The sequence below is a fragment of the Typopeltis vanoorti genome, chromosome 13 (genome assembly GCF_054136105.1).
Source record: "Typopeltis vanoorti isolate ZY-2024b chromosome 13, IOZ_Tvanoo_1.0, whole genome shotgun sequence".
Lineage (NCBI taxonomy): Eukaryota > Metazoa > Arthropoda > Arachnida > Uropygi > Thelyphonidae > Typopeltis > Typopeltis vanoorti.
In genome coordinates this window covers 31657799-31677597 of record NC_143561.1, presented here as the reverse complement: position 1 = coordinate 31677597, position 19799 = coordinate 31657799, and the positions used below count along the sequence as shown (strand labels likewise).

The following is a 19799-nucleotide window of genomic DNA, read 5'->3' as shown; positions in this document are numbered from 1 at the left end:
CCGCTCTTGAAGCACGCGTGCCACTCAAAACACCTTGAACGACTCATTGCAGCATCGTCGTAAACTTGTTGAATCATGTCAAATGTCTCTGTGGCAGATTTGCCAAGTTTCATGCAGAATTTCATGTTTGCTCTTTGTTCTAACTTGCTGTCCATGATGAAATCGCAGATGTGATAACGCAGGTGGTCAGAATAGCATCAGTTGCACAGCACCCGATGTATACATAGGACGATGTCTTTAGGCTGACTTATGAACATAGGTGCTCTCTGGGACTGTGCGTGCAGCCTTGTGCTGCCATCTGTTGGTATGTTACAAACCTAGTCTCGAAACTTTTTGATACCACCTCGTATGTGTATATTCATTTGACATTGTAAGCATTCTGTATTAATTTTAAGAGAGAAATATTTCATATTCCAAACAAAAGTACACTTCAGGCGTCTTCTTTTCTTTTTTGTTAATTTCATTTTACTGTATGCATTGTAAATTAATGTCCTACTATGACCAAACAGACTGGGCAGCCATCAAGGCCCATATGAGATTCCACCTCTATGGACACCCAGGACTTGTTGAACATGCTTTGGACACTCACCACAGTATACGATCTAAAGGGATCACCTTACTCTACCACAGCAAATATGAGTGACCATATCCAGGATCTGCCTCAGCCTTAATGAATAACCCAAATCTCAACAAATTTTGTTGCATGAAACTGCCTCAAATTTGAGAAGAAATTATCTTGAAAACTCCTGAACACATCCTGTTAGGTTAAGTACCAAGAGATGGGCAAACAAGTGCTGCCATCTCTTGGTACCTAAGTGGCAGCACTTGTTTGCCAATGGAGATTGAACTGCCCACTCAGTCTCCATAAGCTAGATAGGGTTAAAAGGCCCCACCTACTCCCTATAAGGGAATAAAAGTGTTAGCTGAGTAAAAAAAAAAAAGTTAAAAATTAGCACACACACATATATATATTAATAAAATTAGTGAAATGATCAAGAGCACTAGCATCATGATAATGAAATTCACATATCACACACTTAAACATGACTTCAGCACTCGTGTGGGAAAGCATCATTCTGGGGACCTCTATTATGCAGACAAATCTGTTATCCGAAGATGCTTTTTCCCAAGGAATTCAGATAACCCAGAATTCAATTTATCTAATTTCTGATATACCATTCCTGCTTCTGACCCAATAAATCATTTTAAGTAAGCATCTGAAATGCTAAAAACAGTCCCTCCTGACCAGAAATCTAGAAGGATTATAAGTCATTCCAAGTGGAATATTAAAATCAAAAATTATTAAGCTCAAACTGCATGATATCTGATTTTGATGAAAGCAAGTTTTCTCGTTGCCGTCTCTTTTAGATGAAAGATTTTTTTAGATTTTTTACGATATTCTATTAATTACAACAGCCATTTTTTTTTTTATTTAACAGAAGTTTCACAATTTTGTAGAGTTAAAATCAGTCACAGCTTATTTCAAGATTGTGCAATTGTTGATTTTTTACTGCATTCTAATGCATTAAAATTTCTTATTTGAATTTTCACATGAAATAATTTGAAGACAAATCAGCTGCTTTAGGTGCTCTGAGTGCTCTTTTTCTGCACACTCTACTCTGCTCTGCAGGCTAGGTTGAATCCACTTGTCTCATTTTTTGTGTTTCATTTATACATGTAGTAGAATATGTATGACCTATTTTCCCCTCAATGTTTGCAAAAAAAAATTAACAGCCGACTTTGGTTTCCTGCATAACATTATTTGGGCTTTGAAATCAGTAGTTTTTAATTTAGGTCTTTTTATTTTTTTTTATAAAATTACATATAGATTATATTTGGATAGTGGATGGGGGGGGGGGGAGAAGAAGCACAGAGTTAGGTTAAATACATAATACAAACTTCTGGCTTGCTCCACCACACTTGGTAGATTGCAATAAAGCATAGTGGCACACTGTGGATAGAGCTGGAACTTAACAGCAGTTAAGAAGGACACCTAAGAACTACATATTACTAATCATTTTAAAGACATATTTGAAGAATATTTACCATTTGGTCGAACAGTTAATACTAACTCCCCTGCTGGTGTTTCCCTTGAAGCTCTGATCAATTTAACTACCTGAAATAATAGTTTTAATACTGAAATTATTAAAATCATAAATTTAGATAATTAAAATAATAAATTTGGATAATTAAAATAATAAATTTAAATAATTAAAATCATAAAATCACATGGAGAGAGTACACAAGAAATAACTCTTATTGACTTGGCTATTTTTGATAGTAATATCTTCATTCTTCGTACTGATGCAGGATATAAGAGTACACAGAGAATTTAAAATAGAACGTGATCACCCTTTAGTTCTCAGTAGGATAAAAATGAGTAGTGTAGGAAAAAAAATACATACAAAGGGGTTAAAAAAGATTAAACCTTAAGCAAGAATCTTAGTACACTACAGAATAGTAAAAAAAAAAATCAAAATTATTGCAGATTCAAGATTGAATCTGCAATTCCAAAAAGCGCCACCTAAGTAGCTGGTGTAAGATAACTAAAAAGGTCCATAAATTTCATAAAAAAAAAAAAATCAATATAATAAAAAGTTAGGAAAGATTATCTGATTTTCCATTCAGCCAATTTTTGCTGTATGGAATGGCTCTTCGGATGAACTTCAACAATTTCTCACTAAGTTAAATGCATTTCATCCTAGGATCAAGTTTATCCTAGAAGTAGAATCAAATAAGCAGTTAGCCTTTTTAGATCTTCTAATTCTTCGCCAACCAGATGGTAACCTACATTTCTCAGTTTATAGAAAGAAGACTCATACAGGCCATTATATCCATGTGGAATCTCATCACCATCCCAGTCAAAAGGCAGGAACTATTAAAATACTGGTTCATCGGGCCCACTCCTTTTGTTCTTCAGACGATCTTTTACAGAAAGAACTACAATATATAACTTCTTCCTTTCTATCTAATGGTTATAAGAATTGCTTCATTAAAAGAACTTTGAGTAGTTTTAATATGCCGTCCTCTTCAAACACAGAAGAAATAACGTGCATTACTGATCCCTTATGTACAAGGCATCAGTGAACATATAGCAAAAGTTTTAAAACCACTGAATATTTTTGTTGCCTTTCCACCATTTAGAAAAATCTCCACCTTTCTCACTTCTCCTAAGGACAAGCTTCCACATCTTAATCATCCAGGTGCCTACCAGATTCCGTGCTCTTGTGGATTATCTTATTTCGGACAAACGGGAAGATCTGCCTCTATTCGGCTAGAAGAACATCAATCTTATATTGAATACTTTAAGCCTGAAAAGTCTGGACTTGCAGAACATGCCATCTTCACTAGACACAGAGTTCATCTGAGAAAGACAAGAGTTCTTCACAAAAGTCAGTTTCTCCTGGAACGCCTTTATAAAGAAACATGTGAAACTCTACTTCATTCTCCTAACTTAAACAGATCCGACGGCTTACGTCTATCCCCTTTATAGGAGATAGTACTTTACAAATCAGCTAATCTTTCCTAACTTTTTATTGTATTGATTTTTTTTTTTTGAAATTTATTGACCTTTCTAGTTATCTTACACCAGCTACTTAGGTGGCGCTTTTTGGAATTGTCAGTTATTGTTTAATTTGAGCTTAATGTACTGAAGATTGTGACACATGGGCGAAAATTATACTATCAAATAATCTTTGTACGTGAGTTTTTTCTGTTATTAATTTTGTATCGATATGTCTTCTCACGGTATACCTCTTTTAAAACTTAGATTCAAGATTGTTAATCACACTGAAGAGAAATCATAGTGAAACTACTTGGCAGTAAGTCAGAATGTGAATTAGTGAATACAGTCACTGTGCAGAATTCATGGAGACAAAAACACACGTGTAAGAGCAACTATTTTGCTTACAATTATTATTATTGTTGCATCCTTTTTTTAAACTCTATTTCTAACCCAACTCTCGGATTATTAACTTAAAACTGGTTTTAACATTGTCATCTCTACTGCTAGTTTAGAGTTTTGAATAATTTCTCTCTTATTCCATAATTTATTCACCTCGCTCCCCACCATATCACCCAGTTTAATCTGGATGAAATCCAGATTAAACTTGCCATCTTCACGAAATAAAACAGTGCCTAAATAATTGAAATATTTTACTTATTCTATAGGATCTTCATTCAGAATACAGCTGAAGTTTTTTTATTTTTCCTACCTATTTTCATAGTTTTGGTCTTTTTATTGCTGATTTTCATGTCAAATTTGTTGCAGCTGTTATTCAGTTTAGTTGCAGAATCCTGGAGACTTGCACTGGATGTTTTCAAGAGTACAACATCATCTGGATAAAGAAAAAGGACTTCGATATCTCCATTTCTAATATCAGGTTAAATGCTGCTTTATTTCATAACATGAACCATATAGATGATGAATAAGAGTGGAGACAATGTGCATCCTTGTCTTACACCTGATTTTACGTCAAACAGTCTTCTTGTATTCCTTCTATTTTAACTGGTGATTGACAACTTAAATTGCTCTGTGTAATGTTCCATTTATCTCATATAACTGTAGTGTTACTTTAAGGACATCTTTGACCTATCCGCAGAGGTGATCAACTGGATCAAAAACCTAAATATTAAAATATGACTAATCTTCTGTCTGATGCTTGTCATAAATTTCATATTTGTATTTGCCTGAATGTAGACTTTTTTTTTTTAATCATATATGTGTATCTTATCTATACTCATGTGTATTTATATCTTATAGTCTTTTAACCATGAGTACAAGCCATACGATAAATAAATAACTGTAGTGTTTTGAAAAGGTTTTTCTCTTGGCACTTTGTTATATACTTTTTGAGATCTACAAAACTTAAGTTTTGTACTGATCATTATCATATTCTCGTGATTTCTCAACTATCTATCATAAAATGAAAATCTCATCCCAATCATTTATTTGGCCTGAATCCATCTTGTTCTTCTCCCAATTTCTCTTCCACATTTTATTCAGCTACTTTTCAAGTATGTTTGCAGAGAAATTCCTCTGTAATTCTCACATTCAGCTTTATTCCCCCCCTCTTTTTTTATAGATGTGAACTATAAGAGCTCTACAACAATCATATGGAACTGAACCCTCTGACCAGGTCATCAGAATTATGCAGTGTAGCCACTGCAAAACTTGTATGACTCCATTTTCTAGTAGCAAGGCTTATACGTTGGTCAGACATAACTGCTGATTAGTTTACGGAATTAACAACGCATATAAAGTATATTAATTAAAGGTAACTTTAATGAATAACTTCTATATTTCGGCAACGTCACATTGCCATCTTCAGGAACATAAAGATATGGTATGTGCACGCAGGAACTAACACAAAGCAAATGAGGAAGAAAGCAAGAAACTAATATTGTTCCTAAAGTCCTAATGGTGCCCTCTGGCGGGCTAATTTGGTAGTCTTGGCAGTTGGGCTGAAGTTCTCATAATGTAAGTCTCCCAAATTTGGGGTAGTTTCATGCACTAAAATTTGTTGAGGTTAGGAACGTTTTTTAGAGCTGCTGAAGATTCTTTGAATAATCTTTCGTATTTAAACTTGCTGCGATGAATTATTTTTGTTTTCTTCCAACGAATTTTATGGTGGGTATCTAAGGCATGGTCTGCCAGCCCAGAGCGGCTGTACTGGTGGAACCGGATGTAGTCTTGGTGTTCTGAAATCCTGATATTTGTTGTTCTGCCTGTTTGGCCAAAGTAGGACAATTTGCAGCTGCAAGGGACCTGGTATACACCAGGTAGGTCTAGGGGAAGTGGTTGGTCTTTGGTAGAGCGGATAAGGGATGCCAACTTTTTATATGGTCTGTAACAGGAAGTAAGGTCATATTTTTTGAGGATATTGGTTATTTTCTCAGAGGTGCCCTGGAGGTAGGGGATGGTGATAGACTTGGTGTAATCTTTATTGTGGGGGGGGGGTATGGTTGACGGGTTTTAGTATTTTTTGGATCTTTTTGGGGTTATAGCCATTGGCTAAGAAAGTGTTGAGGATGTGGTTTAGTTCAGTAGTAAGGGCCTTGTCATCTGAGTGGATTAATTTTGCCCTGATATATAGTGTTTTTATAACCCCATATTGTTGTGAGGGGGGGGGGAACTGCTGGTGAATGTATCTGCCAGTATGGGTGGGTTTTCTGTGAACAGAGAAAACCAAAGATCCATCAAGCTGGCGGGTGATTAAAGTGTCTAGGAAGGGGAGGGTGTTGTTTTCTTCTTTTTCTAAGGTGAACTGGACTCTGGGGTGCTGGTTGTTTAAGTGTGTTAGGAAGGAGTGGAGTGAGTTCAAGCCATGTGGCCAAATAGCGAACACATCATCCACGTAATGAAGCCAAATAGTGGGTTTTTGTGGGGCAGAGTTTAAGGCTTTCTCTTCAAAGGTCTCCATAAAGAAATTGGCCAAGCGTGGGGAAAGTGGTGAACCCATGGCTGTCCCCTCTATCTGTTTGTAGAACTTTCCTTGCCAAACGAAATAGCCTGAGTTCATTGTGAACTGAAATAGGACTGAGATATCGGGAGGAAACTTGGCTTGGATGAGCTCTAGGGTTTCTTTGAGTGGGATATTAGTGAATAGGGAGGAGACATCAAAACTGACCATTATGTCAGTGTGTTGGAGTGCGAGGTTTTCTATACTGGCTTTAAAGTGGGCTGACTTTTTTATGTGTGATGGTGTGTTGCCAGTGTAGTGTGTGAGCATTTTGGCTAAATGTTTGGCTAATTTATATGTTGGGGAATCAATGCCATCCACTATGGGACACAATGGCACATTTTGTTTATGTATTTTTGGGAGTCCATATAATCGGGGGGGTCTAGAGTTATAAGGTTTTAGTTTGTTGGTGACTTCCACAGGCCAAGAAGTGACCTTCTTAAGGAGTCTGTGGAGAGTTCTAATCTGAGAGCTGGTCGGATTATATTCAATGGGGAGGTAAGTCGTACGGTCTAGTACTAAAGCAGTTAGCTTACCTTTGTAGTCTTTTTGATTGAGCACTACTATTTTTTTGTTGTTTTTCAATTCTTGTAGGGCAGCATATTCGTTTTTGGATAAGTTGGCTTTTGGAGGTTTGGCTTTAGTGAGAACACCGACTACATCCAGTCTAACGCTAACAACGTTAGACTACATCCAGTCTAACGTTGTTAGCGATATGGTTAGGCAGGTTGCGAATTCCACGTTCTATATGGATCATGATATCTTCGGCAGGTATTCTTTTAGGAGCTAGGGCGAAATTGTGACCACGTGAAAGTGCGGTGAGTGCTTCAGGCTTTAAAACTGCCGACGAGAGGTTGACTACAGTGTTGAGTGGTGGCTGTGGTAAGGATTCATTAAAGTTACCTTTAATTAATATACTTTATATGCGTTGTTAATTCCGTAAACTAATCACCAGTTATGTATGACTCCATATTTGAGCATATCTGGTCAAATATCATCTACTCCAGCTGCCTTTCCACATTTCAAGTTTTTGATGGATTTTTCTTGAAAATTTTCTTCTACTGTTCTTTTACTGCTTGTTTCATTTAAGAGTCTTTCAAGGAATTACACCAGACATCCAGGATATCCTTATCTACATTTTTCATCTAAGATTCCATTCGTAATTCTCTTTCCTCCATTTCTAAGCTTTTTTTTTTGATAGCCTTCAGGTCATTTTGCTACCTTCCTGATATTATTATTATGACCAACAGACCTCCACGAAGTGAAGAGACTCATTGGGGAGATCCCACTATCACATGCACAGATCATCATACCTCGACTTAAAAGCATTCATTGTCCCTGCACTCACTACACTCTAAGGAAGCGTTTCCCAGATTTTGCCTACGATGGAACACTTCACAAATCCTGAAATTTTCACAGAACACCTTGGTTATTTTGTAATGTATTAATAATTAATTCTGGCATAATCATAAAGAGTATTAGTACACTTATGTATATGGTGTGTGAGATGTTGACAAATAAAAAATTACATTTAAATCAGTTATCAATCACTGAAATAATGAAATCTTGTAGCATATTGTAGTTTCCTCAGGCCAACATTAAATTAATTTGTGCTGATTTTCATTGACATATTCTGATCACCAAAAATTTATAATATTATTATAAGTACTTATGAGTGAATGCAGACTTTTTCTCCTGTGTGCTGGTAGTTTTCCCCTCCTTTTGTACATCCTGGAAATTGCTTTGTAGGCTGGAGGTGGATGAATCACTATCTGTTGTGTCACAAACATCTTCAATAAGAGATTTCTTAACACCAAAATTAAACATAGTTCCTTGTCTCTTATTCATATTAAAATTTAAATCTATAGGACTTATTACTTTTAAAAAATCATGGCACTATGGTTTCGAAACAAGCACTTTCACCCTACAGTATGAACTTGTGAAGAAAGTATTCAGTATTACTTGATTTGAGAACCGGATACAGACTACCTTGATCTTCAATTTCAGTGGAAAAATTTTCTTTATACTTCCTTGCTGATTGGTCACTAACATTTGCAACATGATGTTATTTCGTTTAATTTTTAGAACAGAGGATACACCGCCCATTGTTGTAATCAGCTTGCAGCCAATTTTTATGACCGGCCATAAACAGCAGTATTCCCTTTCCTGAATTACTTCCATGTTTAAAAATACACAGCTTCGTCAATGACATCACGGAACACTGGTGTTCCACGGAACATAATTTGGGAAACCCTGCTCTAAGGCAATGCATTCCAATCACCCACAACTCTCCATTCAAAAAATATATTCCTCATCCTCTTCCACATACACACACACTCACCTTATACAGCTTCCAGGGATGGCCTCTCATTCTCCCCCCCATCTCCAGATATTCTATGAAAAATCTCATCCAGGCTAATCTGGTAATTACCCCTTACCAACTTATATGTTTCAATCATGTCTTCCCTCTTCCTTCTATCCACTAGGCACTGTAATCTGTATTCTCTCAATCTGTCCTCACATTCCATTCCAAAGACCAGATACCAACTTAGTCAATTGTTTCTGGACCCTCTCCAACATCTCATCATCCTTGTGAAAACCTGGCAACCAAATCTTGTACAGTAATCCATATAGGGCCTGATCAAGTGTAAACAGAATCAAAATCCTTACTTCTGCATGTCAGTGTTCTCAGCATCACTCCCATGTGAGGATGAGACAGCAAATTCATCCTCATAATTTTAGTGAAATGTTCATGAAATTTCAAGTCTTTATCCATCACAACCCCAACACCCTTCATCTCCTCTGCCTCCTCCAAAATTTCTCCAATCCTATACTCTGCATCCTATCTTTGTTTTATAATTTTAAAACCTTACATTCTGTAACATTTAACTGATATCCTCATGCACTTACCCATTCAGACCTTTATTTAGGCCTTCAAAGCTATAACACCTGCTCCACTTCTCATAACTCTCCTCAAATTTGCATCATCTGCAAACAACTGTATATCACCATTTATGCCCTTTCCAATGTCATTTATATAAAAATTAAACAACAATGGCCCCAACACAGACCCTTGGGGCATGCCACTAGTGACTTTCCTGTTCTTGGATATCACTCCCCCATACACAACCTGTTGGCCTATCAGACAGCCAATATCCAATCCAATGCACTAATCTACCATCCAACCTCATCTGTTCCAATGTAAATAACTAGTTTGCCATGTGGTAATCTGTCCAATGTATTTGTCTCCTTGTTAAAAGCAAGCAAGCAGATTGCTAAGGCATGATCTTGATCTTACTTCAGCAAATTCAAGCTATCCATCAAAGAAAATTCTACTGCTGTCCACCCAGTTTTGAATTCAAATCCAAGACCCTCAATTCATGTGTAGCCTCTGCTTACAAAATATTATTCTCTTTGGTCCCTGATGCTGTCTCTTCATTCCAGTCTATATTACTATAATTGAAATTGTCCATAATGATCACCCTTTTCTTATTACAGAGACCAATTTGTCTAAATATTTCATCCTCGCTGTCTTCCACATTACCACTACCAAACATTTCATCCTGTTCAGCTAAGCTTCACACCATACTGCTTCAAAACCACTGTCAGTGTTTGAAAAGTAATGAAATTAACATAATGTCAGTAATGAAAATAATGGGTTTTCCTCAACACACTATCAGGTTGATAGCCAACTTGTACAGGGAGCAAGAAGCCATGGTAAGAACATGTGTTGGATTGAAGCATTGGATAAGCTCCAATGATTCAATCCTACGTGCGTTGGATTGAAGCATGAAGCATTCGATAAGCTCAAGACAGGAATTTGGACAGATGGTAGATTGATCAGTAATCTGAGGTATTCTGATGATACCATACTCCTCTGTAATGACAAGGAAGAACTGGGATAAATTCTTGATAAAGTTAACAAGATCAATAATAACAGAGGACTTCAACTCAATCTTAGCAAGACAAAGGAAATGCAAACAGGAAAGCTCTTGAGAAACAAGTGTACCTTAATGGAGAAAGAATTAAAGATGTCAGCAAGTTTGAGTACCTGGGATCCATTATTAACGTGAAGAATTGCTGTTCAGAAGTCGGAAAAAAGATTAGGAATGGCTAAAACAACAGTCAGAGATGTGCCTAAAATCTGGAAGGATGGATCCATCTCCATGAGAAAAGTTGAGGATTTTGAATACAGTTGTTTTCCCAACAGTGACTTATGGATGTGAGACTTGGAACCTAAAGAAGTCAGATATGAAAATAATAGCTGCTTTTGAGATGTGATGTTATAGAAGGTGTTGAGGATATCATATAGAAAGACATACAAATGAATGGGTGTTAGAAAAGATCAGTAGAATTTTAAGGCTCCTTAAGGATATTGACAGAAGAAAGTTAAAATATTTTGGACACACTGAAAGGATGGAAGGAGGACTTCTCAGAACAGTAACAGAAGGTAAAGTTAAAAAACGTTTAATTTTCTTGACCAAAATGCTCTGGAATGACTTTTAATGGGATTATATTGATCAAGTGCATATATTAAACAACTATGTTATACCAACTAGTTTCACTAACTAGTTGGTATAACATAATTATGTACCCTGAAGATGCCAACAACTAAGGCTGTTGGCATCTTCAGGGTACATAACTGATGTAAGGCATTAAAAGTTAAAAACTGTTACAAACTACAATCAACCGATTCCAATTATATTAAACAAAGAACAGAGCACATACAATACGTTCATGTGTCCTAGTCACAGATCCAACACTAAAGAATCACAATGACACCAATGATTTAATACATCACATGGTGAATTAGTCTATAGACTTAAAACGAAGATTGAAATCCATGCATCCACTAACACCAAGACTATAATGGTGCTCCTAAGGTACACAAAAATGGAATACCACTATGCCCGATTGTAGATGGAATCAATTCACCAACTTATCTGTTATCTAAACACCTGGCAGGAATCCTCAAACCACACATCCATAATTCGGATACTTATATATACGAAATTCACAACATTTCGTTGAGAAACTGAACAACATCTCTATCTCCAATATAGATCTTCTCGCCAGCCTGGATGTTACATCTCTAGTCATTAAAATCCCTGTGGAGGAAGTCATCAACATTTTAGGAAGTTTGCTCCCACAAGACATTACTTCTCTGTTCCGTCATTGTTTAACATCAAACTTTTTCTTATGGAATAAAACCTTATATCAGCAATTGACTGGCCTTGCAATGGGTAGCCCCCCCCCCCTTTCTCCATCTTGTGCTGATCTCTTTATGGAGGATTTTGAAAGTAAAATCTTATCTCAAACAGATCCTAAACCCACAGTATGGTGGAGATACGTGGACGATATCTTTATTGATTGGAACCACACAAAAAAAGGACCTGTTCGACTTTCTTAACAAAATCAACTCTCTACACCACACAATCAAATTCACTCTAGAACTTGAAAAAGATAATCAATTATCATTTCTGGACACTTTAATTAAGAAGCTTCCAAGTGGTGGTATCAACCTCTCAGTTTACCGCAAACCTACTAATACAGGACATTATTTACATTTCACTTCCTGCCACCACATTTTTCAGAAACTTAGTATTGTACACATGCTGAAGAACCATGCCTCTCTCCTTACAACAGATCAACAAGACCTCCAGGAAGAACTATCCCTGATATCTACCAACTTTACCATGAATGGGTTTCCTCGAAGACTCGTCCACAAGATACTTTTCTCTGAACCCTGACAAAGACAACGAGATGATATATTTCTACCATCGTCATTCCATACTTAGGGAGTTTCCAATAAGATTGCAAGACTCCTTAGACCACATAAAATAAGAGTGGCCTTTAAACCTACAGAAACGATTAGACAATTCTTAAGATCTCCAAAAGATAGCCATCCTTTCTCCAAACATGCTGGAGTTTATAACATACCCTGCTCGTGTGGCTGGAATTACATTGGCCAAACTTCAAGGAGCCTTGAAATTAGGCAAAAAGAACACACATAGGTGACCTCAATAATAACAGAGAAAAAAAATTAGGGTTAGCTTTTCATTTCTCAAGAACGAACCATACCATAGAGTGGGATAGAAGCACAATTCCTTACATAGAGGAGGACTTCCGCTCCCGAATTTTTAAAGAGGCCACAACAGCTGCCTGTTGTGTACAAAACCTTAACAGGAACCAAGGACTAATCTTACCCGTGATCAGGAAGACCATTATTAGATCTCTCAACTCGCCAGAACTGAATTACAGTGCCAACTATAGAACGTTCCTAATAACAACAAGTGAGATCATGCACACTCTATGCACGTATTGTACGCGCTCTGTTCTTTGTTTAATATAATTGAAATCAGTTGATTATAGTTTGTAACAGTTTTTTACTTTTTAGTTCCTTACATCAGTTATGTACCCTGAAGATGCCAACAGCCTTAGTTGGTGAAACTAGTTGGTATAACATAGTTGTTTATTATATGCACTTGATCAATATAATCCCATTAAAAGTCATTCCAGAAGGTAAAGTTCCTGGAAAAAGAGGAAGAGGTAGACCATCAATGAAATGGATGGATGGTGTGTGGAGTGACTGATCTTCAGAAAGTTGAAACCTCCAGAAAAGCATACAACAGGACTACATGGTGAGGCCTGGTGATGCACATCACTAAGCATCGGAGTGACCATACTGCATCTGTGGATGTCCAGTGAACATATAATGATATGACATGCTCTCCACTCTGGATGGGTACAACTCCCCTACCAACATCAATAACACTCCTCCTCCCTTTCTGCTTTGTCTGTCTTTGCAAAAGACTATATATTCCTCCATCTCCATTCCTGTCAGAATGTCATCCTCATTCAACCATGTCTCACTTATACCAACAATTTTTGGGCAAATTAACTTGATCAACACTACAATTTCATTCCCCTTATTTCAAATACTTCTAGCATTTGTAAACATACACACTAGCTCATTTCTGTTTCTATAACAAGTCCCACTAACCCCCACTTCTTGGACATGATGCCTCCATCCATTCCTGTCTATCAATGCTGATATCACACCCAGATGTAAATATCACCACCACATCCTTGACTGTCTTAATCCTTTCTTGTGCACTCACGCATCTACTCCTGAAACCATCATCATCCAGTTTTTATGCAGTGTCCACTTGTCCACCCCATTTCCCTGTCCATTCTGTGTTCCTTCTCTCTTATTCTCTCCATTCACAAACTTGCATATCTTACTCCTCTGCACTTCCACAACACCTCTTGCTTCCTCAAGTCTTACATTCACTTCAGTCATTCTCTTTTGCAGCAACAGTTTCTCAAACTGACTCACACCAAATTCATTCAAATGTAGCCCAGCTCTTTTATACAGTTCTATCCACTCCCTCAAACTCATCCCACACATTCTCCTGACACAATTCTGCTAGCATATCATTCAAAATCTTTGCTCACCTTCTCAACTCATCATTATCGTACCTGGGCAACATGGTGACTACCTTAACTACCACACTGTTATCTTTCGCTCTCTTTAACAGCCTCACGACATCCATCTTTACATTCTTCTTGTTATCAGCCAGATCATTTGTGCCAACTGCCACTACCAACTCTTTTGCTGGGGTACTCCTCTTATCTAAAGCGTCAACCATCCTGATCATTCTATCTCACAGAAAACAAACCTTGTGCACTTTTTCATTCACCACCCTTCTTATCATCGAATCTTGATGCACTGCCAAATCATTCAACTTTCTTTCAAATCTCTCGTCCCATTCTTCCTCACATTCCCATGCAAATCCGCCATTCTCCTCAGTTCATATCTCTTACGTTTAACCTCTTGCCTCATCTCTGCAACTTCCGCTTTCATATCTTGAATTTTTTTCAAAATTTTTCAGTGCAATTTATGCAGATCTTTATGCTCCAACATAAAGATCTGCACAAGCCATTTCCCCATTTTGAACTTTGCTACACATACCTGAAAATAGTTCAGGTTCAAACTTTGCTCACACTTGGATAAAGGATTAAACCAAGAATAAAATTTCTGGCATCTTTAATTTATAGGATAACCAAGGGGAAAAAACTTCTAACAACTATCTCTAATCCAGAGTATTTTAATAATAAGGTGTGACACCTTTTGGCTACTCGTATATGGAAACATGACTTCTGCATTACTTCAACCTTGATATCACCACTGAGTCTGGCTCCCACTGATGGACCTCAATAAAGGTTGAAATCGGTTTGGGTAGTGACCCTTCCCATAATGCATAGCATTATACATGTCAGTAAGAATATGTGCTTTTGCATTATGGGATACTAAGGCAAGTAATGTGAAGTTATTAGCTTCTTTATATGAGTTGTCCAATCCTGAAAATAGTCAAGTGTAAACTTGGTTTGTTCACACTTGGATAAAGGATTAAATCAAGAATATACTTCCTTGGCATCTTTAATTTATAATTTCCCCACATACTTCAAACTTTCTTCTAAGCAAGAAGTTTCCTTGATTAGAAACCTCATTATAATTAAGGAGATACAAATCCCTTGTTGTTCAACTGCCAGTAAGCAAAATTATTAAGATCGAGAACTACGAATCTATGAGTTTCATATATACCTATACTGAAAAACTATCGACAAATCCAAGTGTAAATGACCACTTGGTAGTACAACACCAAGGCAACTCGAAGCAAAGGTGGAGCAAGCTCCCTCACTATCGTTGATATTTTCTCATAATGTAAAAATACAGCCCCTAGGGGATGTAATACTGTAATTACATTATGAGGAGAAGTCACTGCCCAGACCAGTTTCAACCTTTTTTGAGGTTTCATCCGTGAGTAGGTAGACCTGGAAGATAACAAGGTTTAAGTGAAAAGAACTTACGTACTTTTACTATATGAATGCCATAAAGGTGTGTTTGTATATTATAATATAAATTGAAAGCCAAATGGCTATTTTTCTGGCATCCTTAATAATAATTAAGGGGATTCAAATCCCTTGTTGTTCAACTGCCAGTAAGCAAAATTCTAAGATCAAGAACTACGAATCTATGAGTTTCATATATACAGAAAAACTATCGGCAAATCCAAGTGTAAATGACCACTTGGTAGTACAACACCAAGGCAACTCGAACCAAAGGTGGAGCAAGCTTCCTCACTATCCTTGATATTTTCTCATAATGTAAAAACACAGCCCCTAGGGGATGTAATACTGTAATTACATTATGTTGTACTACCAAGTGGTCACTTACACTTGGATTCGCCGACAGTTTTTCGGTATATATGAAACTCATAGATTCGTAGTTCTCGATCTTAGAATTTTGCTTACTGGCAGTTGAACAACAAGGGATTTGTATCCCCTTAATTATTATTAAGGATGCCAGAAAAATAGCCGTTTGGCTTTCAATTTATGTTATAATATACAAACACACCTTTATGGCATTCGTATAGTAAAAGTATGTAAGTTCTTTTCACTTAAACCTTGTTATCTTCCAGATCTGCCTACTCATTGATGAGACCTCAAAAAAGGTTGAAACCGGTCTGGGTAGTGACCTCTCCTCATAATGTAATTACAGTATTACATCCCCTAGGGGCTGTGTTTTTACATTATGAGAAAATATCAAGGATAGTGAGGTAGCTTGCCCCACCTTTGCTTTGAGTTGCCTTGGTGTTGTACTACCAAGTGGTCATTTACACTTGGATTTGCCGATAGTTTTTCGGTATATATATATATATGAAACTCATAGATTCGTAGGTCTCAATCTTAGAGTTTTGCTTACTGGCAGTTGAAAAACAAGGGATTTGTATCTCCTTAATTATTATTAAGGATGCCAGAAAAATAGCCATTTGGCTTTCAATTTAGGTAATCTCATTATGTTGCACCATCATATAATTTATGGTTTAAAGCAAAAAAGAGTACAATTGGGTAGGCTAAGTACCAAATTGCCAGCCCATCCTCGCTTGTTCAGTATCCAGTGGATACCTACTAATGGGGCACACCATGTGAAGGTGAGGATTGGACATTAGGTCATAAGCCCCAGTTGGTTCTACGCATTCCCTAAAAGTGATGTGGAGGTCTCCTCTCAGTTATTTGGCTTTGACACTTAATTCAACTCATCGATTAAATAAATAAACACGTACATATGCAGAACTTATTATCTGTTCTTCGTATGATTTATTTTTGTAAATAATTTATTTCTTCTTGAATTCAAACAATCAGGACTTTTATTTTCTAATTACAGTCGAATGTTTAATGCATTTCCCAAATATGATTTAAACTTAGCAATGATTATGGAGAAAATGAAATACTCTGATTATATGGTCACTTGAAAGTTAAAACAAATTAATATGAAGTAAGAGATCTGATACCGATGCAGTAGGGTGTTGGGTGCAATACACAAATGGTTACTTGCTGGCATTATTTTTAATAATTAGTGGTATGTGATTATAGTAATGTTTGAATTTAAGAAGTTTCCAAAGTCAACCAAATTAATACTATTGAAGGAGATTCCTCGATAGTTAATTTTTTTAAGGGATATCACTTATGTTTTTTGAAGACATAAGTGATATCCCTTAAAGGGAGGAATTTTTTTTCTATTTTCAAAGTGCTCATTTGTGTGTGTGTGTGTGGGTGGGGGTGGGGGGGGGGTAATCAGATTTAATCTTCAAATCTGGAGAACCATGTCTTGTTGAAAACCTCTAATCTAAGTTACAGAAGGTAAACATTCAGTGCTAATAAATCTTATAATAAGATTAGCTGGTAAATTTTTACAGTATGCTTTTAATTTTTTTTTTTTTTTTTTTTTTTTTTGAAAATTCACCTTGGAAAGATTGAAAACCTATCATACATTACTATATAGATTGGATTTGCTATATATTCTTGGAATCTCTGCTCTATCATGGAACTTTTTTCAAACCACTTTAGGTCCTCAGTAGGTAGAGTCTCAAACTGGTCTAGTAAAATTCATTTATCTAAAAACAATCCACAAATATTTCATAGTAGAATTAAATTTCGAATTCCACTATTGCTTTGAGAGTTGAAGACCGATCCACTCAGCAAAACAGACTAAAAGATAACTTCAAGCTAATTTGGCTTTATGTTACAGATATGATTCTTGATAGATAGTGCATCTTAGCATTTACATTATTTTTCCATTACAGTATATTTAAGAGAAATAACCTAAATGCTTTCACTCTTTTGAATGAAATTTTCACTCATATTAACCAGCAGGTAGCATATTAAATAAAAATAAAACCTCTCAGGAAGAGTACAGAATTAAGTTATATAACTTCAATGAAGATAATTCTTACTTTCTGTTACAAATACATACTTGTTCGTGTGTAAGGCCTGTTACATCTCTATCGTTTATCATTAGTACCTGATCTCCCTCATTTAATCTTGGAATGCAGGTATCAGCTGGAGTATTCGGAGCAACCCTGGATACCAGTATAGGCAAATTTTGATCTGCTCCACCCTATTAAAGACAACGACAAATATAAAAGTTGTACTGTATGCATGTATAGATAGAGAGAAATTAGAAAAAGAACAGTGAAAGAAAAGAGGTTTAGGCACAACAGATGAGACAATAAATCATTAACGAATTACCAGGAATTTCAAGTATAAATAACAATTTCCAAGTATAAATTTTGTGAATATTCACACCTGTTCATGAATTTACATTTAATCTTTTACAAAAGAAAGATCAAATCTCACTCATGAATATTTGGTGATCATTAATGCTGTGGAGAAATTAATATGGTGCTCATGTTCTAGAGATTTTTTTAATGCATTCCTTTCCTGTAAAACAAATAAGCATACTAAGCTAAGTGTCAACAAGAACCTATCTGATGGCAATTAAAATTTTTTAAAAGTTAAATTACAAAATAAATCAACCTATTTCACATAACACTACCATATTAAAAATTCCTCAATTTCCTTATGGTTTTCCTTGTAATTTTAATTATTTTAAAATTTACTTACTAATAAACCTTAAGAACTTAATTTTTTTTTTTTTTTAAATTGCAAATGTATTTATTTATAGGTTCTCTCTCTCTCTCTAATTCAATATATCATGTAAAAGTTGCAATCTACATTCTTTTTTAAAAACTTAAAAGATCTTATTGTTATTAATAAAAAAAATAGAGATAATGTATTTTTCTTTTATCGAAGAAACCCAGGGTAACTAACTAGACTTGTGTACAGAAATCCAGATGTGGCAGTATCAGAGTCTTATAAAGGAGAATTTCCTTATTTCTACATATTAGTGTATTCTTCAATAACTGAAGTAATCACAGAAGTTGCCTTGGTCACTTTTGCAATATGCCCTCTGCATGCTAATTCTCCATCCACACCCTGCACATCACAAAAAAATCCATAAATTCATAAATTTCCTGGGGTATAGGTAATATTAAATGTATAATCTTTTCATCCCAAAATGCATAACTTTAAATGTGTCTGCATTAAGTGGCAATCATTACCTTTTGCTCATACTGTCAGCCAATTTAAATTATTTTCGATGCTATCTACATTCTTTGATTAAATATTACACAATACCGGATTTAGTAGAATCAGCAAACAACAAATATTTTATTTTAAATAATTTATTGCATCACTAAAGTACAAATTAAATAGTAGGGATCCAAGCACAGAGTCCTATAGTACATTGCTAGTCACCAGAGTTTTGGATTCTGCTCTTCCATTCTACTTTTAGGTATATGTTCATCAGCCAACATAATATCACCACCTTCACATCCATCCTCATTTGCTCCAATTTGCATAACAGATTTTAGCATGGTATCTAGTCACTTTATCCAACTCAACTGTTACTTATGATAAAAAGTGACATTATCAAAGCATGACCTGCCCTTCACAAAGCCATGCTATCTCTCATAGAGTATCATATTCTTATCAATCTATTTTGGTTGAATTATCAATCTTGGTTGGTTGAAGACAAATTTTGTCTTCAACCAACTTCTGATACCTTTAAACCCACTCCCAAGATACTGATTGCTTTAATTTGCTACCTCTGATTTGGGGCAACTTCTTTTATGCAAAGGAATTATGTTGTCCTCTTTCCACTCCTTAGGGACTTAACCAGAGATGAGACTTAATTAAAAAAAAAACTGAGTCAGAGGCAATGCCAATCCCACTGCATGTTCTCGTAATACATGGACTGAAATACCATGGTTTTATTTGCATTGAGATTCTGCAATATCCTAAGTACTTCTAATTCATCAACCTCTATTCCCTGTGTCTGCCATCTCTGTACCATTAATCATCATCAAAGTTATGATCATCACTGATGGTAGAGATAAGTGACCGACAGGGGGCAGTATGGAGGAGTCACAT

At 36.0% G+C, this 19799-nt stretch overlaps 1 protein-coding gene across 1 annotated transcript in view; it reads right to left on the bottom strand.

Annotated features, from left to right (window-relative positions):
* Window positions 1-19799, bottom strand: part of Ptpmeg (protein tyrosine phosphatase Meg) — a 558329-nt gene that overhangs the window by 174809 nt on the left and 363721 nt on the right. Inside the window, exons 16-17 of the mRNA XM_090403197.1 lie at window positions 17782-17925; window positions 2047-2116 (exon numbers count right to left, since the gene is read on the bottom strand). Coding sequence (XP_090259323.1) covers window positions 2047-2116; window positions 17782-17925 — 214 coding nt within the window. The remainder of the gene's footprint in view (window positions 1-2046; window positions 2117-17781; window positions 17926-19799) is intronic.